The 23,968-nt window shown below is 51.9% G+C and overlaps 2 protein-coding genes across 4 annotated transcripts in view; both read right to left on the reverse strand.

The window, feature by feature from the left end:
• Positions 1 to 896: 896 nt before the first annotated feature.
• Positions 897 to 12,534, reverse strand: C19H16orf95 (chromosome 19 C16orf95 homolog). Its single transcript, XM_036832346.1, has 7 exons — positions 12,475 to 12,534; positions 11,265 to 11,319; positions 10,369 to 10,507; positions 5,458 to 5,534; positions 5,162 to 5,308; positions 4,260 to 4,296; positions 897 to 1,120 (listed from the first exon to the last, which is right to left on the reverse strand). Exons 3-7 carry the CDS (start codon positions 10,505 to 10,507, stop codon positions 897 to 899), a joined length of 624 nt encoding a protein of 207 aa, XP_036688241.1. The 5' UTR covers positions 11,265 to 11,319; positions 12,475 to 12,534.
• Positions 12,535 to 20,564: 8,030 nt separating this feature from the next.
• FBXO31 (F-box protein 31) overlaps positions 20,565 to 23,968 on the reverse strand; it is a 43,274-nt gene continuing 39,870 nt past the window's right edge. For 2 of the 3 annotated variants that reach the window (XM_036833704.1, XM_036833706.1), the window contains 2 exons: positions 21,599 to 22,713; positions 20,565 to 21,060 (listed from right to left, as the gene is read on the reverse strand). In XM_036833704.1, coding sequence (XP_036689599.1) covers positions 22,491 to 22,713 — 223 coding nt within the window. In that variant the 3' untranslated portion in view covers positions 20,565 to 21,060; positions 21,599 to 22,490. The remainder of the gene's footprint in view (positions 21,061 to 21,598; positions 22,714 to 23,968) is intronic. The other variant, XM_036833705.1, reaches the window with a different exon arrangement.

The following is a 23,968-nucleotide window of genomic DNA, read 5'->3' on the forward strand; positions in this document are numbered from 1 at the left end:
CCCTTACAACTGTGTGGAGGAGACAGACAAAAAGCAAACAAGTCAATATATGTAAATTCTAATTGTGCACAATTACATGTTGATTATGTATTTGCATATTTACATATTTGTGTGTGTATGTTTGCACGTATTTACATATAGGTGTGATGAAAGAAACAGGAAGAAGGGGGTGGATGGGGGTAATGGTTGGGGAGATGGGTAAACTGGGGCAGCGGCGTTTAGAGGAGAAGGAGGAGGAGAGCTTTTTCCAAGAAAACTAAAGCAAACAACCAGGTAAGGGGACACCCTGTCTTGAAACTGAAGTCGCCCTGGAGGTTTCCTGGGTGGTGGTGGGGGACTGAGTGGGGTTCCAGGTGAGAAACACAGGCCTGGGCAAGGCCAGTGGGTCCGAGGCCGGAGAAAGGGCTTTTCAATATGGAGCCTTGATGGTTGGGGCTGGTCTGGGGGAGAGGCAGCAGGTCCCCCGAGGGTGCGGTGCGCTCAGACCTCAGAAGGCTGGCTGGTCAAGCTGGCTTAAAATCCACTTCCAACCCCAACACAACAGAAATTTGCAGAAACTGGAACCAATGGCCCTTTGGGGGCAGGGGAATTTGGGAAATTGGGAACAGGGAAGAGGTGAGGAAAGAAAGGTGGGTGGTCCCAAGATGCCCCACCTCCCCACCATCGGCCCTGGCCCTGGCGTATCTGGATTGCTCTTCCCTTGCATTTTCTGGAAGAAGATACCTGTGTCAGGTGTGAGCAAGAGTCCAGACAATGGTAACAACATAACAGTAATCATGGCCGTGCTCATCTCTCACCCTCTGCTGAGCAACAACCAAGTTCTCCCACATCCTCAACTCAACTAAACCCTGGGAGTGAGATGAGCCCAAGGCCACCACTGCCCCGCCAGCACCTGCTCACAGGATGGCCACGATGACACTCAGTAGGGCCTGGAGGAGGGTCAGGAGGCTGAGGCTGAGGCTGAGGGGCAGGAGGGAGGCCGGGAGGCTTGCTGGCTGCCCCGGGGCCACCGGCTCAGCCTGGTGAAGGACCTGGAGCTGCTGCCACTTGAGGAGACAGCGCCCTTCGCCGTCACAGATTCGCCAGCGGTTGTACCCAGAGCGCACGTCCAGGGGGACTTCTAGGCAGAGAAAGCAAATCAGGCCTTCTAGGCAGAGAAAGCAAATCAGGCCTCGGTGGGGACAGGATGCTCTCAAGTCTGCACCCATGAGAGAGCCCTCTGGAACCCAGGGCAAGGAAACCAGGTGTCCCAACAAGGCAGGTCACAGCCCAGGGGTGTGGGCGCTGACCCGGCGCCCACTGAGGTGAAGAGAGCACTGCTGTTTGTTTGTTTCTAGGGTGATTGTGGAGCCTCGTGGCTGTGTTTTCTGAGTCTTTATCTTTTAGAGCTGCCTACTGAAATATTTATGAATGAAATGATATGGTAGTTAACTGGGATATGCTCCACATTAATCTTTTTCTTTTTCATTTTTTTCTTTTTTTTTTTTTGGAGGTGGGGATGGAGTGGGTGAAGCACATATGAAACCAGATCTACCAGGAGCTGGTCAGGGCTATAGATGAGTGACGGGAACTTGGGCTTTAGTGGAGTATTTGAAATTTCCCATAATAAGAAGTCAACAACCACCACATCCACAAACAGAATTCAAACATCTCCATCTCCTTGATGCTCTTTAGCTTTTTCAAGACCTGCTTTTGTCACATGTGACCCTCCTGATGTTATATCTCTTATTTCCTTATTACACTATTAATATGCTACTACTATGAAATGTACACTCTAATTATACTAATATAAAATGCCCTCAATATAAAGTATATTTTCCTTATAAAAAATTCTACCACAAAAGCATAAAGAAGAAAGCACATGAGCCCTCTATTTACAAGGAAAATACAAGATCAGAAACACAGATTTTCTCTTTAAAATGGAAATCAGCTGGATTTGAGGCCAAGGGAACCATCCCATATTTTTAAGTCACTCTGTACAGAGCTCAGCTCAAGGAGAGAAGGATCCTTATCCTCCTGGCAGCAGTGAGACTCGCACTCTCACTCCTGTCCTGTGAACACCTTCTGGCTTGAATGGGTTTGAGGCTTGAAACATTAACATAAATCACCTGAACTATAAAACAATGGCTGGAGTAAAAATTAATACTGGTTCGGGCTTCCCTGGTGGCGCAGTGGTTGAGAATCTGCCTGCCAGTGCAGGGGACACGGGTTCGGGCCCTGGTCTGGGAAGATCCCACATGCCGCGGAGCAACTAGGCCCGTGAGCCACAATTACTGAGCCTGCGCATCTGGAGCCTGTGCTCCGCAACAAGAGAGGCCGCGATAGTAAGAGGCCCGCGCACCGCGATGAAGAGTGGCCCCCGCTTGCCACAACTAGAGAAAGCCCTCGCACAGAAACGAAGACCCAACACAGCCATAAATAAACAAATAAATAAATAAATAATTTAAAAAAAAAAAAATTAATACTGGTTTTTAACAATGTATCAGTGGATGCATTATTCAACAATAAACTGACTGAGCTTTTAGACTTTCTTAAAGATTCAGAGTGTTCAAAGCCAAAAACAACCAATAAAAATAAGCCCATAGATCGGTGATTATAGGGTGAGAAGAGTAGTTTCTCAGGTGGTTCTCATTCTACTGCTTGTTTTTTGTTTTTTCGTTTTTGTTTTATTTTTGTTTTGTTTTTTGTTTTTGATGAAGTGATTTCTGGCTCTTCCACCTGAAGCTTGAGGCAACGTATTGCTACCTGTTTTGCTCATCATGCACCCACCAAGAGCCTCTCTTTGCTGGGCCTGACCTGCCCCCTTCCCCACCCACAGGGGTTACCTGTGACTGTCAGCTGAGACAAATGACACCAACCTTCACCTACGCACAAACAGAGCTTTCATTTTTAAAACTGACATTAATGGAGTCCTATTACCTGGGCTACAATGACTTCTTCTCCTACACTGCAATGTGTGTGGGAGTTCATTTCATCGTCCCTAACAGTTGCGAACTCTAGGCAGCTGGTACCACATTTCAAATGCACCCCCATTCATGTCCATCCTCCCACTGAGAGACACTTAAGTTGCTTCCAGTTTTTTGCCAAGGAAATCACTGCTGCAGACAGATGTGCGTGGAGTGTCTACATGTATTACCCAGATGTGGGCTTGTTGGATTAAAGATTGTGCACGTTATAAAATCTGATAGATACCTCCAAACCTCCCGCCAAAGACTGTGACAATTCGTGTTCCTCCTGTGCTACTTTTAAAATCAGGAAAAAGTAAGGTATCTTCTGCATGAAGAGGTAGGCGTGTGGGGTAGTGGCTGCTTGTTTCCCAAGAGCTCTCCCCCTTAGCTGAGTGCCCCTGGGCAGGCCTCTCAAATCACCTGCACATCACAGGAACCCCATGTCAGACATCCAACCTCTCAGTACCTGTCCAGTCCCTCCTTCACAGAGTCCATCAAGGTGACTCACTATGCCCTCTGGCCCCAGCACGAAAAGGGGAGGGTGTGATCTGAGCCGACAAAACGTCCACTCCTTTGCTCACATGCAATGCAGAGAAAGCAGACGTGTCGGCCATCTGCAAGGGAAAGCACCTCCACTCATTTTAGAGACAAAGAAAGTAAAGGTGCGGGTGGAGACACCACCTCCTGGTGCACCATGACTGAGCACGTGAGTACATGCATACATCAGGCCACAGATATATGGATATGTGAACACACCTTGTCATGACTACGCACTGCACTGTGAACATATGAACATGCGAGTATGTGCTATGCCTGTCATAAACATATGAATGTATGAATATACTGCATGATGAATATATCCATAAATGTGGTGCCATGAACATATAACGTGTCATGAACATATGAAAGTAGGAATACATCTACAAACATATATACTATGTCATAAATACATATTTATATACAACACATACATACACATACCATATCATGAATTATAGAAGATTAGAGCTTAAAAAACACTTCAGATACCACCTAACCCCAGGTTGCAAATTGGTTTCATCCTGAGAGCCAGTGTTGATAACTGGTAGAGCCTGAGTCTTCTCTGGGTTCATTGGGAAAACATGGGAGATGATTAGTGATGCCTGGTGAGGGTTGGGGTGGGAGAAGTGGTGTGTGCGCCAGTCTGTGGTCTTCTTTGTGTTTCACCCATCTGGGGATGACAGGAGTCTCCCCCACCCCATCATGATGTTCATGAGACCCCCGCCTTCCTTGGGGACAGGGAAGGGATGAGACACGTGAGCACTGAGTTACCTGGGATGCCTTTAAAACTCTGCAGCCTTTTCACCACCTAAGATAAAAGATAAGGATGTGGGCAAGCGTGTCAGCCCCAGTGATCCACCAAGACGGGGTCCCAGTGATTTGGCCTGGAAACCCCCTGGAAGGGGTCCATGGCCAGCTCAGAATGCAAGTTGTGTTCTCCTTTTAAAAAGCCTCTGGGTCTTAATTCTGGGGGCAGTATGCTACTTGATGACAGAAAACCAGCAGCTGGAATGTGGGTGAAGGCAGAAGGAAGCCTCTAACTCCAGGACACTCAGAAAGCAAGGGAGAGAAGTGGCCCTGGAGCTGAGTTGGGCTGGACCTGGCTGACCATCTCCCACCACAGTTGCTGACCTGGAACCCAGAGCTGTGGAGGTACCAGACAGAGCCAAAGAGCAAGGACAGACACTCGAGCAGTGGTCCTTCCCCAGCACCCTCCCTCCAGGCCTGCCAGGCTGGGGCTACAAGTGCAGAATGCTCAGACAGGCGAAGAGAGCTGAGGGGGAGAGGAGGCAAGGAGAGGGAAGAGGGGTGGGAAGGAAGAGGGAGGGAGGTGAGGGAGGTGGAGAAGAAGAGGGAAGAGGGAGGAGAAGGCAGGAGAGGAGAAGGGGACAGAAGAGATGGCCGGAAAGGTGACAGCAGCGGTGGGCACCCTCATCAGAAAGCAGTGCACCCCACCCTTCCCAACACCACCAGGACACCTGACCTGGGCCTGCCCTGAGTACCACTTGCCTCCTGCACTCTGCTGCCCTGAGCCACGGCTTCCAGAAGGCCCCCAGACATCAATGGAGGCCACTGTGGGGAAAGAACCCAGCACCCTTTCCCCTCATCTCTGGGTCCCTCCTTAGCCTGCCCCTCACTCTCAGGCCTCGCTGCCATGCGAGCCTCCCTCTTACCTTCTTGTGAGACCTCAGGACCTGGGGCACCCAGTAGGGCATCATGGCCTGATCCCTAGGCATTGGGAGGCGGCCCCCAAAGTGGTGGCATGGGCAGGGGCACGCCTTGGTGGTTTTGGGGACATAAAACCGGACCATCTTTTGGATCTAACAGAGGAAGGGAAGAGAAGGTCCAAAGCGGGGTGGAGCCATGCCCCAGACAACCTCAGCCTCGGGGACAGGGCCCTGGAGAGCGCCTCTCCTATGCCCCGCCCACAGCACACCCCAACAGCCCAGCTGAGGGAGCAGGTCCCCACTCCATGATATTCCCAGGAGTGGCCGGCACCCTCACGACCCACCACCTGCACCTCTGCAGTGGGGCATCTGTGTGGTACTGTGGCGGGACACATGGGTGGGAGTCGGGAGGCCTGGCTCTGTCCTGAGCCTGGCGGCCTCCAGGAACAACCCTTGGGCACAATGTTTAGCCTCTCTGAGCCTCAGCACTCTCGGCTAGAGAGAGCGCTCTGCCAGAATCTTGACAACATTGGTCAGAGTCTAAAATGGATAGTCTTTGGTCTAGCAATTGCACTCCTGGGACTGTATCCCAGGAGGACACATGTGCATTTGCTCAAGAACACTCAGTACAGCACTGGCTGTAGTGACCAAATAGCCTGAATGCCTATAATAAGGGACAATAAATAATGGACGTGGGAACAGAGGGAATGGGTGGCCTTTGGAAAGAATGAGGCAGACCTGTCTGTCCTGATATAGAATGAGCACAGAGACACGATATTAAGTGGGAAATGCAGCACTGTATGCTACCATTTACGTTTTTTTTTTAAAAGGTGGGGGGGCGGAGGGGGGGCTTCCCTGGTGGCGCAGTGGTTGAGAATCCGCCTGCCAATGCAGGGGACACGGGTTTGAGCCCCGGTCCGGGAAGATCCCACATGCCACGGAGCAACTAAGCCCGTGCGCCACAACTACTGAGCCTGCGCTCTAGAGCCCGCGAGCCACTACTACTGAAGCCCACGTGCCACAACTACTGAAGCCCATGCGCCTAGAGCCCGTGCTCCGCAACAAGAGAAGCCACCGCAATGAGAAGCCCACGCACCGCAACAAAGAGTAGTCCCTGCTTGCCGCAACTAGAGAAAGCCCGTGCACAGCAACGAAGACCCAACGCAGCCAAAAATAAATGAATAAAATATAAATAAATTAAAAAGAAACCAATTTTGCTCATAGGGCAAAGCGGCCAGGCCCCAGGGATCAGCCAGTCCCACTTTGCCAGCAAAGAGTCTTGGTTGGGGGGTAGGGGGGAAGTCAGCTGGGGCTTCTGAGAATGTTTTATACCTGAGAAGAAAGAGAGAGTGGTACAGTAAGCCTTTGGAAGACTCCGAAAGACTCACTTTCTGCCATGTGTAACATGGTGTAAAACAGAGACCCGTGGCCACCATCTAAAAACACTAGAAGTGACAGCACAAACACTCTGAGTGGAAGGATGAAGAGAATCTGGGTCCCTGCAGACATCATAAAGCCAAAAAACCAATCCTAGAAGAATCCTCTCTCTACCAAAGACCCTGGTTGAACCCACTGTGGGTCAGTTTTCTGTTTCTTGCGCCCAACACTTCCCTTCTGATGGAACAGGAGCCTGAGGAGCAAGCGGAAAGGGGACTGGATATCCAGGCAGGGGCAAGGTCAAGAAGGACCCCAAGAGTTGTGTCAGGGAGTTTGGTCCATATTCTGAGGGAAATGGGTCTCCACAGGGGAGTGACAGGACCAGATATATGGTTTTAAAAGCTCACCAGCTACAGATCAGAAAATGGACAGTCAGAGTTAGAAAGGATGTAGGCAAGGAGACCAGCTGGGAGGCTGGGCAGTCACCCTGGTGAGATGTGCTGGGCACCTTGACTTCTATATTCCTTCCACCCTTACCCCTGACACCCAGCAACAAAATTCAGTGGGGAGAGTGCTGGAATCAGAGCCAGAGACCTAGATTCTAAACCCTGATCTGCTATGGACTGACTGTGTGATCTTGGACAAGCCCCCGTCCCTCTCTGGACCTCAGTTTGCCCATCTGCCAAAGGGAGATGATAATACTTACTCTGCCCAACTTTCAAATGATACAATGACCAACAGGAGGGACTGAGGCTATCACCTCTGCCTAGAACAATATGACTTAGTCATCTTGATACACTGACCCCTTTGAGAGTCTATTAAAAAACAAGAAACGAGAGATTCCACATTCTACAATCACTACAGAGTCTACTGATATTAAAAGGGCAATAAGGAAATATTATGAACAACATTATGCCAATAAATTCAACAACACTGATATAATGGACAAAGTCCTTGAAAGGTATAAACTACTAAAGCTCACTCATGAAGAAATAGATAAACTAAATAGCTCTGTATCTATGAAAGAAATTACATTTGTAGTTGAAAACCTTCCCACAAAGGAAGCTACAGGCCCACATGGCTTCACCAGCAAATTCTACCAAACACTCAATGAAGAAATAATACCAATTCTACACAAAGTCTTCCTGAAAATGAAAGAATACTTCCCAACTGATTCTACGATGCCAGGATTAATACATCATAATTAAATGTGTTTGAAAGGTTGGTTTAACTTTTGAAAACCAATCAATATAATTCATCACATTAATAAACCATAAAAGAAAAACTATAAAATGATTTCAATAGACACAGGCAAAATCCAACGTTCATTTCTGATAAAAGCTCTCAGCAAACTAGCAATAGAAGGGAACTTCCTCAGCCTGATAAAGGGCATCCAAACTTACAGCTAACATCATACTTAATGGTGAAAACTCAAACGTATCCTCTAAGATCAGGGGAAAAAAAGGATGTCTGACTTCCCCACTCCACTTCAATAGTTTACTAGAAGTTCTATCCGTGTATCAGACAAGAAAAATAAATAAAAGGCACACAGATTGGAAAGGAAGAAATAAAACCATCTCAATCTGGAGATAACATAATCATCCATGCAGAAATTCTGATGGAATCTACAAAAACAGCTACCAGAATGAGTTTAACAATACTGTGGGACACAAGATCAAAATATAAAAATAAATGGTATTTCTAAATATTAGCAATGAGCAAACATAAACTGACTTTTAAGAACAATGTCATCAAAAATATGAAATACTTATAAATAAAACTGACAAAAGATGTGCAAGACCTGTACACTGAGAACTGCAGAATACTGCTGAGAAATAGTAAAGAAACCTAAATAAATATAGAAATTACCATGTTCATGGATCAGAAGACTCAATATGGCTAAGAAGACAATTTCTTCAAATTGATCTACACACAATCCCAATCAAAATCCCAGTAGGACATTTTTGTAAAAAATTGACAAACTGATTCTAAAATTCACGTGGAAATGCCAAGAGCATACAATAACCAACTTTGAAAAGAAAACAATGTTGGAGAGCTAACACTACCTGATTTCCAGACTTTTTATAATTATAAAGCCACAGTAATCCAGTTAGTGTAGTACTGGTACAAGGATAGACAATCAGGTCAGCGAACAGAATACCGCAACAGAAATAGACCCACGTGTATATGGACAATTGGTTTTTGACAAAGGTGTAAAGGCAAGTCAGTGGAGAAAGGATGAGCTTTATAATATGTGGTATTAGAACAACTGGACATCCATGTGCAAAAAATAAACTTCAGTCCATACCTCATGCCATATACAAAAACTGACTTAAAATGGACCACAGACCTAAATATAAACAGTAAACTATAAAAATTCCAGAAGAAAACATAGAAGAAACCTTTCTGACCTTGGGTTGGCAAAGGTTTCTTAGAAATGCATAGAAAGCATGATCCATTGTTGTGCTGGGGACAGGCACGCCTAACAAGATCCAGAAAAGATTAAATTGATAAACTGGACTTCATCAAAATTTAAAACTTCTGCCCTTTGAAAGACAGTGATAAGAGAATTAAAAGACAAGCCAAAGACGTGGAAAAAACACTTGCAAATTAAATATCTGGTAAAGAACCTGTATTCAGATATATAAAAAACTCTCAAAACTCACTAATCTAAAAAAAGCAACCCAATTTTTTTTAAGGGGCAAAAAAGACACAAATCAAGTAAGATATGCAGATGGCAAAAATATATGACGAGATGCTCAACATCATTAGTCATTGTGGAAATACAAGTTAAAACCTCAATGAGAGGGAATTCCCTGGTGGTCCAGTGGTTGGGACTCCGCATTTTCACTGCCAAGGATACGGGTTCAATCCCTGCTTGGGGAACTGAGACCCCGCAAGCTGTGCGGCCAAAAAAAAAAAAAAAACACACAATGAGATACACACCTATTAAGATGCTCAAAATTTAAAAGACTGACCAAACCAAGTGTCAGTGAAGATGTGAAGGAACTGGAACTTTATACATTGTTGGAGAGATTGTGAAATGGTACAACCACTTTGGAAAACAGTTGACAGTTTCTTAAAAAGTTAAACAGATACCTACCATATGATGCAGCAATGCCTTTCCTAGGTACTTGCCCAAGAAAAATGAAGGCATGTTCACACAAAGACTTGTACACAAATGTTCACAGCAGCTTTATTTGTTGGACAGAATAGAAAAAGCTGGAAATGATCCACACATCCTTCACTGGATGAATGGATAAACTGTGGTCTATCCGTATAACGATACGCTACTCAGCAGTAAAAAGGAATGAACTATCAATGCACACAACCACGTGGATGAATCTGAGAAATGATCATGCTGAGTAAAAGAAGCCAGACAAAAAGAGTACATACTAGATGATTCCATTTATATAGTGTGAGTTGGTGGACAGTGGTGAGCATAGTTGCCTTCCATTTATATAACATTCAAGGAAATGCAAATGAATCTCTAGTGACAGAAACAGATCCACAGTCGCCTGAGGACCGCAGGGCAGAGGGGGTTGAGTGGAATTTCAAAAGGGCACAAGGAAACCTTTTAGGGTTGCGTACATGTACCGCACTACTCCATTTTATACAAGGGACTTGAGCACCCTGGATTTTGATATCCACAGGGGTCCTGGAACCAATCCCCTTTGAATACCTAGAGATGACTGTACATTGTCACAATTGTAGTGGTGGTTTCACGGGTGTGTGCATATGTCAAGATTTATCAAACACTACATTTTACATATGTGCCGTTTATCATATGCCAATCGTATCTCCATAAATCTGAACCCCTGATTCGAGTCACCTACCTGCTTTCAGGGTCAAGGACAGAGGGACCCAGTAAGGCAGCACTGCCTCAGCCCTGCGCACCGGCAGGCGACCCCCAAATTTGGCCTGGCACTCACAGCAGATGGGCTCTCGGTGAACAGAGCTGGGGGCAGGGCACATCTGAACCAGAGGCAGAAAAAAGAGAATCAAATGTGATGCTGCATTAGTGATGTGAGTCAAGGTACTCTCTGAAATAGTAAATCCATGCTCAGAGGGAGCAAGATTAAGACAGGGCATCCAGGGGCAGGTGCAGGGACAGGAGCCTCAGCTCCTGAAGCTCACAAAGAGGCAGGCTATCTTGGCCTGCCCTGAGGCCCTCCAAAGTCACTTAGAGGGGGACCACCAGAGCCTGCAGACCAGGTATGCTGGGATGTGCGACCACTTACAGCCACATTACCATGAGCAAGTCTTGGATTTCCCCCCTAAAAATGGGGAAGTACAACCAACTCTAGCAGGGGTTGGGGAGAATGATTGCTCTTTTTGTGGCAATCCATGTCAATCTGCATACAGCGCTTTATGTTTGCAAAGGCTTCCACAACCATCCCATGTGATCCCACCACACCCACAGGCAGGCGGAGAGGAAAAGTCGTCCTCTCCAGGGGCAGATGGAGCTGATGCCCAGAGCAGACACTTTAAGGGGCAACACTTGTTCTCCCAGGCCTTCTGAATCCCTGTCATGAAAAACTGAGGGGTGGGGGAGGCAGTGGGTGACCCTACATAGAGATTTGGGGGCTTGCATGGTCCCTGAAACCACGGACTGCCCTGTCTGACACACCCTCTCGTGAGATGCTACTTCTGGACCCACATTCTCTGCTCTCCCCACCCCACAGAGGCGTGTCAGGGTTGGGGCAAAGTAGTTGAGATTTGCTTTCCTTACCGAATGATCTATGGGACACACTTCTTCCCCAAAAGTTTGAAATGTGCTTCTTTCCCTAGAAAAGAACAGGAAGGCTTAGAAAGTTCTGGGCTTCGTGTAAATTGGGAGCAGGAGTACTAGGGTGAGGGCCTGGGCCAGCTTGGCTCATACCATTAAACCCCAAGAGTGGAAGGGGTTATCATTCTGAGCCTAAGAGGGGGCAGAGGGTGACAATAGAAGCAGGTATGTGCACACTCACATGCTAAGGTCTGGGGGTTCCCAGATGTCAAGCTATTGTGGAATCCTGCATCCCCAAACCTACGTGCTTCAGGCACACTATAGCTAAACCCGTGCTAGGCCCTTTGGGAGAGACAGCAACATTCCAACCTGGTGAGAATTTTCCAAGACGTGGAGCTGCCAACCACAACATATATGAGGCTTTAACAGACACCCTGAGCATACTTGGAATTCTGAAGGAAAATATCATCAAAGCTCTACATCTAATGAAATTCCTTGCAGTATAAAAACCTGGGTGCTTTGTCTCTGGGATGACAAAGCATTTGGGGTTGCATAGCCTCTGTTACTCTTCCCATTCTCCCCAAAACAAGTTGCTAGAATGTTGGCCACTGTATGGAGAGTGTCCAGTGGGCATAAAACCAACACAAAGACCAGCTTCCCTGAGAGCGATGTGTAACATGGAAATGGTAAAAGTGATATCATCATAATAATCACTCTTATTGCTATCCCATTACAGCAATCGCTTCAGGTCACTGAGCTCAACTCCCCCGACTGATCCTCGACAACACAGGATGTGGAATGCTGCGCTGCACAGCACCCAAGCCCCCAACGCTCATGACAGCACTGCTGTTTCCTTGCGGGGGGCCACAACCCCAGCCAAGAAGGTGAAGCCGGCTCGTTTCAGAGGCTGGCTCAGAATGGTATTATAACCCAAGTCAACCCAATGAAACCCATTCTGGGACTTTGTGTTAAAATTACTGGGAAAGGGAATGTCCTTTTCTGTTGAGGCTGTAAGCCTCCAGAGGTCTTGGTCATTTTGCCTCCAGGAGGGGAAGAAAGCAAAGCCGAAGGTGGAGACAAACAGTCCTTGACCACCATCCTTGAGCATGTGGGTACATCCATTCCTGATGACTTACTCCTGACATCCTCAGGTGAAACAACGAATTGCCCTTTTGGGCTTACATGATGTAGGTATGGTATCTGTCCTGCCTACCTGGTACAAGCTTCTATGGGACAGGGTGATTTGGGGGTCCTGGGGCTTCCCTCAGGTGACTCGGGGTCCGGCTTCCCCAGTTGACTCGGGGTCCGGGTTCGCTCAGGTGACTCGGGGTCCGGCTTCCCCAGGGAACTCGGGGTCTGGGTTCCCTCAGGTGACTCGGGGTCCGGCTTCCCTCAGGTGACTCGGGGTCCGGCTTCCCTCAGGGGACTCGGGGTCCGGCTTCCCTCAGGTGACTCGGGGTCCGGCTTCCCTCAGGTGACTCGGGGTCCGGATTCCCCAGGTGACTCGGGGTCCGGCCTCCCCAGCTGACTCGGGGTCCGGCTTCCCTCAGGTGACTCGGGGTCCGGCTTCCCCAGGGGACTCGGGGTCCGGGTTCCCTCAGGTGACTCGGGGTCCGGATTCCCCAGGGAACTCGGGGTCCGGCTTCCCCAGGTGACTCGGGGTCCGGGTTCCCTCAGCTGACTCGGGGTCCGGCTTCCCCAGGGGACTCGGGGTCCGGGTTCCCTCAGCTGACTCGGGGTCCGGCTTCCCTCAGGTGACTCGGGGTCCGGGTTCCCTCAGGTGACTCGGGGTCCGGCTTCCCCAGGTGACTCGGGGTCCGGCTTCCCTCAGGTGACTCGGGTGCCGGGCCCCCAGGTGTGGCGTGGTGGCCCAAAGTTTAGGACTGAGGGATCACTTGCCTGTCATGACGCGCTCGGGATGAGTGCGCGCTGACAGACCGAATGGACACCCGAGGGCTCCCGGAAGTGCCCGCCGCGACTCTAAGTCGTGGTGAGGGGGGTGACGAAGCTCATGACGACGGCGGTGACGAAAGCGGGGACTGGCCCACGCCTGTCACTCCTCCCACAGACCGTCCTCCTCACTGCGCCCGGCCCCTCCCGGGGGCCTCCTCCGACCCCCAAGGCCCCTCCTCTTCCGCCTCCCCGCCCCAGAGGCCAGGCTCTTCCGGCGACGGCCCTCTGCGCACGCCGCTGACTGGCCCTCGTTCAGCCAATCAGACGCTGCCTTCTAGGCACTTACCTGGCAGCTGATTGGGCCCTGGCGCCACGAGCCTCGGGGTCAGCGGGGTGGGGTGGGGCCCGGCGGGGTGGGGCCCGGCGGGGCCCGGGGACGGAGCGGAGTTTGGGCCGGGCGCGGGTGGCCGCGTTTCGGTTGTGGCCCCTGCCTGGCCTGGATGGGCGTCGGCCCCGGAAGACCCACCCCCCCACTCCCGGGAATGCCCACTCACCATTTCCGATGGACGGGCCTGCGGGGCCGCGGGGCGCACCAGCCGGGGTCTCTGTCCCCTGGAAGGAGAGAAAGAGGTGGGACCCGCCCCCCGAGGCCGCAGGGGCGCGGTGCCGGCCCAGGGCCGATTCCGCATACCGGGGAGCATCTCGGTAGGAGCGTGTCCCACGCAGGACCCGGGACGTACTTGTAGTTGAAGTCGTTTTTCTGACGTTCAGATTTAACCGGGCGCCCCGCATGTCACTGGCTGAATCGGGCTCAAATTGTGACTTTAGAGAATGTGTGTTTCTTAAGCAACCTGGGGGTTCGAAGGCCGTGGAATTCAAAACAACTGACATCCAGAGATGCCGTGTCGTTTTGAACGCTCTGCCCGTTTCTCTGCCCGTTGGTCTCTCCTTCCTCCGCCTCGCAACGTGTGCGCTCTGGGCAGTTTCCGAAATGAAGACACGATGATTGTCTTCACATTTTAGTAAAATTGAATGTTTTCTGCCTCTCTGTGATCTTTATCACAAGATCAGATTTGTATTTCTTGGAAGCATGGGAGTTCCCTGCTGACCTAGTGGTTAGGATTCCGAGCTTTCAATGCCTTGGCCCGGCTTCAATCCCTGATCGGGGAACTGAGATCCTGCAAGCCACACCGTGGGGCACAAAAAAAAAAAAAGTATTTTTTGGAAACAGACTTCTTAGTGTTTGTTTTGCTTTTTTTGGGGGGGGGGCACATCTCCGCGTGCTGTGTTCTAGCCATGGACAAACAGGAGTTCCCAGGCACTGCTCAGGATTCTTGGCTCCTTTATTAAACTGCTAAGTTCATGACGTGTAAACAGGTCTGAGCTTCCAGCCAGTACCCCCACGCAGGCTCTCCGGGCAGCACCCCACCATATTAGCTGCTAATTATTTCAGACACCACCACCCCCCCACCGCATGTGTGTCTATAAATAATGTCACCACTGGTCTCTTAATAGCTAATGACAAAATTATCCAGGAATCTCACCATTAGCCTAGCATTTTATTTATGGCTGTCTTGTCTCTGCCAGCCTTGGAGGGCCCTTGGCTTCCTTGCACTCTCCATTCTCCTCCTGAGCCCACTGGAACATCGTGGTAGCATAGAAGCCAGGTTTGTGCCCCCCTAGAAACTCTGGCCCTCACCCCTGGGACTTGCCATCTCATGTCAAGAGTGACTCATCACCGTCCCCATCCCCACCAAAAATAGTTAAAAGGGCTGACAGTACCAAGGATGTGGCAGCTGGAACCCTCATACATTACTCACAAAATGGATACAACCATACAGGCAAACTGTTGGGCAGTATTAACAAAGCCTAAACGTGTGACTACCCTATGGCCAAGCAGTTCCCCCCACCCGGGTATACACCCAAGAGAGTGAGAGCTTATGTCCACTAGAGGACACAGACAAAAACACACACAGTGCTGGCTCGGCCAGCAGCTGGACAGCCACTTCCCACTCTTTGACATGCATCCGTATCTGTGTCTCTGAGAACGTTCCTAAAAAAGTACATATTACTGGTAACCCAGAAAAGAACCAAAAAGTTGTGCTTTTGTTTTGAGGTTGGCTTGTTATTTCAGGATAGCCTTGCCTCACTGACCTGTGACAGGCATAGGAGTTCCACAAACCTAAATCCTACGGATTAAGTGAAATCATGATGTTCAAATAAAATCTAAATAGGAACTGTAATTCTTAAGTTCTCATGTCTCATGACTTTTTGGGTCTCTCTGATGTTGAGCACCCAAGTCCCTTCCCAGCCCAAGCCGCACAGCATTTTTGGTCAAGATCACACCAGGTGCCACTGTCGCCACAGCCCTGGACACAGGACTCACTTTTTACCTGGATGGGGGCCCTGCATGATGTGACAGGTTCCCACCGGTGGACAGCATGATGTCAACTCTGCTGCCCCAAACCTTACCCTTTCCTCGTGGGACCATAGGCTTCGTCGCCCTCACTGACCGAGACACCTAGACTTCTCTCTTCGGTGGCTTTGACATCAGCGTCTCGGCTTCCCTTCCCTTCTTCACTGCGAGCTCCTGCAATCCGCTGGGGGACACAGGACCACTGCCATCCTCCTCCTCACTGTTGTCAGAGCACTATGAAACGGCACAGCCAAGCCAGGCTACCAGGCTAGGAGAGTCTGTTCGTTTTCAAGTGCCTCTGTCACTGTCTCACCCCCACCTCTGAGGTACCAAGGGCCCCGTTCTAGTGCCTTCCCCGAGATCACTGAAGCGTCCTCTAGGAGAAGCCTCGGCACCATGTTCCCTGCACCCATAGCGCCCCATGGGAGCTTGCCTTCCAATAGGACTGTGGAACACTGGGAACAGGAGAGACATTCCATAGCAGTGGGGCCATCCACCTGGGCTCACACACGCACACAGACCCACACAAATGCATACAGTACATATAAACTATATCTGTGGCATTAAATTGTCATGGGGAGTATTAGGGGAAAAAATGTCTAAAAAGGCTCCTTGGAGGGAGATGATAATGAATAAAAGGCTGAGAAACTGCTGATGAAAGAAACCAAACTAAAAAAGCTACATACTATGCAATTCAGTTTGACATTCTAAAAAAGGCAAAACTAGAGATGGAGAACAGATGAGTGGTTTCGGAGCAGGGCGCTGGCTATGATGGGGCAGCACCAGGGATTTTGAGGAAGATGGAACATTCTGTATCTCGACTGTGGTGCCTGTTCACAGCTCTATGTGTTGGTCAACTTAAAGAAATATACTTACACTAAAAGTTGACATAATTTGTATCTCAAAAAACCTAACCATGAAATAAAAAAGGACAGTTCAGTGATTCCCACTACAGTGCCAAGAACAGCTATGTGTTTAAAATCATGTTCCTTGAGGTATTTTCTCTGGAATCCTCTTCCCAAAAGATTTTGGAAAAGGAGATATTTGTGCAACATCAGAATCCTTTGGGGGGTTTGCAAAACTAGACTGCTCAACCCCTCTCCCCAGAGATCACAGTTCAGCATGCCAGGGCTGGGCAGGCATCTCCCTCCTGCTGAGGACCTGGTGGCGCTGAGCTTCACGCCCACCCACCCTTCGGGAAGCCAAGCCACCAGCTCGAGTGGCAGGCAGTGTTGCTGCTGACACAACAGCCGTTGCCCCCTCCTGCCCACCAGGAGACTGGGAAATGTGCCGAGGACGGTGCCGGTACCAGGGAGGAGCCCACGGCTCTGGAGCTTTGCGGACATCCCGTTCCTGGGCCCCTGCTGAGGTTCTGGGAGTGACGTCCTCCTGGGTAGAGAGGGAGATAGGTGAGGACACAGCACCTCGCCCACCGTCTGGGCCCTGCAGGCGAGGTACCACATGACCACCTGCAACAGCTTCCATCTCAGCCTTGACCCCTCATTGCACTAGAGACAGATCATCACCTGATACGGCACCCAAGAGTCAAGGGGAGGCTACCTGAGCCCATTTGGGGGATGTTCTGTTCTGTGACCTGTGCAGGACTGAGACCCTGCCACCTGTTCACTGCTGTGTCCCCAACACTTGGCACCCTGTTTGGGGCATGGAGGTGCAGGTACTTACCCAGTGGTTCTCCACCAGGTGACAGTCCCCAGGGGACTCTGGCCACATCTGGAGGCGTTTTTGGTTGTCATGATGGGGGAGGCCAGGGATGCGGCTCAGCCGCTACAGCAGCGGGGTGGCCCAGCACAGAATCACCTGGCCCCAAACGTGGAAACCTCATGCCTGGTGGAGAAGCCCCACCCCAAGCAAGCAGCCAGGCTTGGGGACTGAGAAGCTCTAGGGGCCTAGGCAGCAGCAGGGCTGGTTTCCCCTAAAAGATCTTGTGTCTGGGGCTCGGCCTAGGCTGAGGATGCGTGTGCGTGCCACGAGAGCAGGACTGTCGGGTGGACCTCAGGTCTGCTTCTCAGGTCCGCCTCTAGGGCCCCCCGTGGGTGTCCTGGGTGACCCGCTGCCTCCTTCGGAGTCCGCTCCCCGAGAAGCACCTGTTCATCCCAGGGCGGGGCAGAGCTGCCAGCCCTCCCTCCCCCAAGTTTCCTGAAAGGCGGCCTTCCATCACTCATGGATTTTCAAGTCAAAGTGGGGGGAAAGGTCTGAAAACTTTACCCAAGTGGCGTATCTTTCTTTGTTGTTTTCACCTTGCTGGCTGGGGTCACGCAGCATGCAGCGACTCTATGTGCCCACTAGAGGTCGGGCTACAAAGGGACCCGGTCACAGGGACCCCAGACTGGAGGGGAGCACGCTCCCCAAGGCCGCCAATGCGGCCTCCTGCCGCGGGGAAGGGCAAGCACAGTGCCTTCAGGGATGGGGGTGATGCGACGGCCCGGATGGGGGAGGGGACCTAGCCCCAACCCTTCTCAGGGCTCCAGGCCCAGCTGGATGGGAACATGAGGTACTTTTACTTCCTACATAAAATATTTGAATTTTTCACAAGAATATTACTTTTGTAAACAGGTTAATACATAAATGAGCTCCTCAGCTGTACGCCCAGCCGCTGAGCACATCCCCTGCCCTATCTATCCTGCCCTTCTGTTCTCAGAAACAGCAACTTACTTAGACTTCAGACTAAGAAAACCCACTTCGGCCCTGCCCTCAGGGCTGCCTTGCTGGGGAGGGGGACACATGTCCGCTGGGTCAAAGGGAGGGATCCAGGGACCCACGGTTGTCTGGGTTCCCTGGGGGTCACTCACCACTCCATTCCATAACTGGGAAAATCAAAATTTTGTCAAGATCAAGTGTGAAAAGCGCAGGCACCTGGGGAGGCCCCCCACCCGTGCCCCAGTCCCCTCCCTCGGCCCGCAGCCCCCTCCCACGATCGTCCCCTGCCCACATCCACAGGCCATGTTGCTTAGGGCTCCAGCCTCCATCTGAACCACATCCCAAAAGAAACAAATTACAAAGCACACAACAAGATTTCAGAAGCTGCTTTATGGAGAAACAACCCCGCACGGTTGTCATGTCCAGGTCACAAGCTGGGGCCCAGGCTCGCGGCAGCTGCTTCCTCGGGTCCCGGCCCTGCCTCAGCCGCACCCGGCAAGCCCGAACGGATGCCTGAGAGCGACCACAACTCCTTCCATCTCAACTGTTGTCTTTCTCACTCAGGGGGTGGGGTTTCAAGATCAAACAGGATGAATGTTTTTCTTCTCCAAGCGGGCTATATGACCTCAAACAACAACCAAAAGTACTGAATTAAGCTAAAAAAGCAAAATGTTCTGATCCCTTCATATGTTCTGGCTGGTCTCCCGGCGAGCACAGAAAGGACCCAGAAGAGGGGCTGCCTTTCTGTCCGAGCCTCAGGCGTCACTGCTGGTCACCTTGGCCCCATGGAAGGCTGGCCTGCAGGCCACCGAGCTGTAAATGACACCGCTCCGTATGGTTCCCATGCACAGCATCAGGCAAACTGATGGCATTTTGGCTTTCTTCTCTCTCTAAATTGTTCTGAGAACATACAAATTACACTTCAGATCTTCTCCCAAAAGTAAAGACAGAGAAGTTAGCCTACGTTAACACTGGGATGGACCATGAATTGGGTCATCTTATCCTCAAGGCAGGTGAGGGTTATATGAGAACATTCCCGTAGGCATTCTTGAAAGTATCCAAAAGGACACGGCTACTGAGTCACAGTCAGGTGCTCCAAGTCTACACTCAAGACACCGTGGTCACAAGGAACTTAGGAAATTCCCCGAATGACAAAGGGCTGAGCAGGTTTCTGATCCTCTTCAGCTCAGCTCACAAGCACTGAAGTGACCTCACAGCAGCAGCTGTGCAACCTGGGCAACCCGCAAACTGCAACCAGCCCTGAAGGTGTCGGGCAGAGAGGGCAGCTGGCTAAGGGAGGGGTCTGGCCATCTGGAAACAACTCAGTAAGAAAGTCTGGCAGGACAACTGCACCCCTGCGCTTGTTCTGCCGGAAGCAGGAATGCAGCTCGTTAGACCGCTGTGCACTCCCCCGCCCTCCGCGCTGGCCAGGGACGCAGGCACCTGGCACTGAGCAGCCTGGTGTCGGGGCAGGAGGGGGCAAGGGGCGGAGCAGGGCAGCTGTGGCCATGAGCACCAGCCACAGTGAGCTGGACTGTATTGGAGCAGGGGCCAGGCCCACGTCCCACGGCCCAAAAGTAAGGTCATTTCCCACAGCCTCACACCAAAAAACGCTCAGCCCCAACAGGGAAAATCGCCAGTGACCCGTGTTTGAAATCTCCAATCACATCACTTCCGATCGACTAGCGGAGCGTGGAGCCCGCCCAGGTACGCAGAGGTGCACCTGAGCTTCCTTCCCCAACCTCACGATAGCAAAGTGGCAGTGAAGGCGGTGCCAACCATGGGAAACATCCAAAGACCCTCCGAGATCCACCCACCACCCCCAGCTCAAGCCCCACGTGGACGCTGCCAGCCCCTAACCTGGGTCGAGTGCACCACTGGAACCTGCTTTTTCAAAAGCCCGATTGCCTTTAGGCCTCGGACAACGACATCAGCCTTTTTGAATCCTCGCCTACAAGTTAACTGGTTGGAAGTTCCCCTCCTGAGCTGGTTGACCGTCTGCCAGGAAGGGGAGCGGCCAGTGCCGGGTTTGCGCACAGAACCGCCGCTGTCCCTACACCTCACCTACTGACATCAAGAGCTGGCTGAGCACGGGTCAGACTGGGAGACCCCTGCACGACCGGCTGTGCGGATGGCAAGCCCTCACCCTTCATTGCCGCTGACCTGCCTGGCGTCACCCAGGCCACTGCCAGCTAGACAGACCCCACCCACAGGCCCGGGGGCCCCGCCTGACACCAGAGACAGAGGCCAACGTGAACGCAGCCAAGAGAGCAGGGTTATTTTAGTCACTGTTAGTGGAAACCATGCGTAGGCCAGACACTAGAGGCAGAACAGCATTTAGTTTGAGACTGGTTTTTAATCAGAAGTGCTCATCTTCGATCTGTGTGCGCTTTACAACGCTGGGGGCCTCAGACGGAGACGGTCCCTTAGCTCTGGGTAAAATACGCATTTTCTTGATTTTATTTAAACAATGATGAAACCTAGAGAGGAACAGCTTAGCCCAGCTGTCCTCCGTTTTCACGGTCCTCAAGGCTTTGCGGCCAGTTGTCACCACTGGGGACGGCCACGCTTGGCACGAGAGAAGAACAGCCGCGTTGTGAGAGGGAGGGAGGAGCCTCAAGCTCTAAGGCTCAGTCCTTCGAGAGATGCAGGAGCTGGGACCACGTCCCCACCCAACCCCGGGTCCTGCTGGAAGGGTCTGGGAGGTGGGCCTCCGTGCCTCGGACGAGACGGCCAACAGCGCCCGGCGTGCCCAGGGCAGCCCCACGGAGCCTCCGGGGAGGCCCAGTCTGCGTTTCAAGGCCATGCCCAGAGCTTGCTGCTTCTATGATTCTGGTAGCAAAGGAAGGCCAGAGTCGCCAAATGTGCTGAAGCGGGGGTGGTGGGGGGTTGTTATTTTAGAAAAGGGCCGGTCAGGGAGAACGCTATCACGAGACACAGGCCACGTTTCATGGGACACCTCAGGTTGGTCTCTACATGAAGGCACCACAAAGCTGCCCCTTCCCTGGGGCCCCCGCCCCCAGTGTGAGGGCTCAGCGGAGTCCAGCCGACAAGGACGAGCAACTGGGAAGGAACAGAGTCCGTGCACCCGGGGAAGCCACACGCCCTGGTAGGCAGTGCAGCCTGGAGGGAGGGCTGAACAGAACTCCAGCAGGTCTGTGCACAGGCACATGGGGCTCCACTCTTCAGGAGACAGCAAGATCAGCGCTCACAGGGGTCCCCAAGACACAGGGACAATGCCAGCAGAAGGGTCAGCGCCGAGGGTCTGCATGCTGGAGGCTCCCCGAGGGTCCTGGTCTCCAAAGTGCGTTCCCTACGTGCAGCGTCCAGAAAGCCCCCCCACCCCCCCGCAAAGGGACGTCACGCTCACCTGGCACAACCCCTTCTGCTGCTTCGCCCCTCTCAAGAGCGGCACCTGTGTAAACCAAGCAGGAGGAACAGACGCAGGTTATCTCAGAGGGTGCCCTGTCCTGGTTCTGAGACCAGCGGCTGCAGCTCAGGGTCTGACACCAGTGAGTGCGGGGCAGGGGCAGGGCGTGAACTAAGTGAATGCCTGTCTGAAGTGCTGCAGTGAAGGTCTAGGTTCTAAAGCCTGAGAGAGGCCGGGCAGGCACACGGCACCGCAGGGATCGGGGTCAGGTGGTGCTCGCAGGGCCTCCGAGCTGCTGGAAGGCCTGCAGTGGCGTTCCCTAGTGACCCGTATCATTGGCCCCATTTCACTGATTTGGAAACTGAGATTAGGGTGAAATGCCTTTGTCCAAAATCCAAGCAAGTCGGTAGAGGAGTGGGTCCCAAGCCCGACTCCCTGGAGCTCATATTCCACACACAGTGCCCCCACCCGCCCAGGTTGTGTCGAAGTCACCAAGGCCCTCTGGCTCACCTCCTGCAGAGGGGACGGTGGAGCCCACACACCTCACCCATGACCCCTTCCATCGGCTGGAGGCAACAGACTCTGTTGCGTTGTGAACCTCCCTGGAGGAGGATTTTGTTTTCCCTAGAAAATGGCCAATTTCTCCAGTTCAGTCACCTACATGCCCTGCAGCCCGTCCTCTAAGTCGGTTGGTTCTGGTTCTGTTGTTTGTTTCAGACATGCTCAGCTTTCCCCTTGCTCCTGGCAGATATGTGGGCGCCCACAGAAAGCGTCTGGGGAGGCCGCGCCGAGGCTCCTACAAGGAGGTGGGTGTCCCGGTCAGAGGCCGCGTCTCCTGAGCGCACGCCGCTGCCCTCCTAGCCCGGGCCGCCCGCCGCGGGGGAGCGGGCCCTCAGGAGGCGAGGGACTGGATGTTCTTGAGCATTTCCTCGAAGGCCTGCGGGGACGGGGCGTCCGCATTCCGGAAGGCAGCCTGGACCCTGCTGTACAGGCTGAAGGACTTCAGCTCCAGCCAGATGAACCCAAAGCGATCCTCGTCGAACAGGACGAAGACCCCGGGGGTGCGCTCGGGGCTGGTGAAGCCGTGGCCGGCGATGAGGCCCGTGCCGTAGAAACTGAACAAGGACAAGAGGGAAAGCGCGGGGAGAGGGGATGAGCGGGGCCTCGAAGGCACGTGCTGGCCCAAGCCCATCACCCGTGGTCCTGGACGTTCTGGAACATTCTCCCTTCCACCTCCAGGCCACTTCCACCATCTGCCAGCAGCTCTGCACAGAGGTGGGGCCCTGCGCCTTCGGGGAGGCCGGCATTCACCCCACACAGTCGGGCTCACCCTGCCGACCACTGCTCTCTCTCTACCAGCTCACCCAACGAAAGGACGAGGGTCCCAGGCAGCCCCACCTCGTATCTCTATCCAAAAGTACATGTCTTTATGATGCAGACCCAGGTAACAGAAATCTCAGTCCCTGGGACAGTTAGGTCCACGTATGAACAACTCAAATGTAATCAATAATGATTTATCGGCATGCAACTGACATTAATCAGAAGCAGAACTTTCAAATACCCATTACAGCCAAGTTTTGAGACTCAGGCTGTAATATGTTTCTTTCTTTCTTGCAAAGAACAGGTGACGAGGAGTTAGGGGCTGGCCTGAACCTCCCAATGCGCGGAATGGTGCATGGGACGCCCACCTCCGCCCACCATGCTGAGGCTCCGCCTGGCGGGAGGGGGACAGCAGCCCTGCGCCTGAGGGCCCGTGGCTCAGAGAGTTTCGGGAGCAGGGGGGGCACCAAGCTTAGATACACAGAGACGTGTGCTGCGCAGGCACTGTGGCAGTGCCAGAGAACGCATGTGCCCCTCCTGGCCGAGCCCCTGATGTTTAGCACCGGGTGGAGGACCATCCCGTGACACAGCCGGGGGCTGGGCCAGAGCTTCCAGGCCGGCGCTGCCAGAGGGCTCTGAGCTGGCCCTGAGATGCTGAAAGTTGTCAAGCTTCCCAGGGATAACAAAGCCTTTTCCTTTATGACCTTTCAAAAATTCATACATTCACTATGTGTACATCTCCCTCCAGAAAACCCAAATTCAGCCTCTTTTATCACCACTGTATTAACATGGAGAAAATGTAATGAATTTTTTCCATCAAGTCCACGCAGACGCCTAAATTCCCTTTGGGGAGCTCGGCGTGTGCCCACCTACATGTGAAAAGCCAAGGAGACCACTGCGGGCACAAGGGAGGCAGCAGATGGCCCAGAGGTAAAGAAAGAAACCTTCACATGTAACGTGACAAAGGCAGAGACAAGTCGGCTGTAATAATCTGCCAGGAGACTGACAGGTTCCTCCCTCAATGAACCCCGAGGTGACTGTCCATGAGAA

The sequence above is a fragment of the Balaenoptera musculus genome, chromosome 19 (genome assembly GCF_009873245.2).
Source record: "Balaenoptera musculus isolate JJ_BM4_2016_0621 chromosome 19, mBalMus1.pri.v3, whole genome shotgun sequence".
NCBI lineage: Eukaryota > Metazoa > Chordata > Mammalia > Artiodactyla > Balaenopteridae > Balaenoptera > Balaenoptera musculus.

Coding starts and splice junctions, on each gene's coding strand:
- C19H16orf95 (XM_036832346.1), bottom strand. CDS start 10,507: ATGTGCCCTGCCCCCAGCTCTGTTCACCGAGAGCCCATCTGCTGTGAG. Junction 4,297..5,161: donor TCCTGAGGTCTCACAAGAAG/GTAAGAGGGAGG, acceptor CTTTTATCTTAG/GTGGTGAAAAGGCTGCAGAG. Junction 1,121..4,259: donor GAGTTTTAAAGGCATCCCAG/GTAACTCAGTGC, acceptor TTCTCTGCCTAG/AAGTCCCCCTGGACGTGCGC.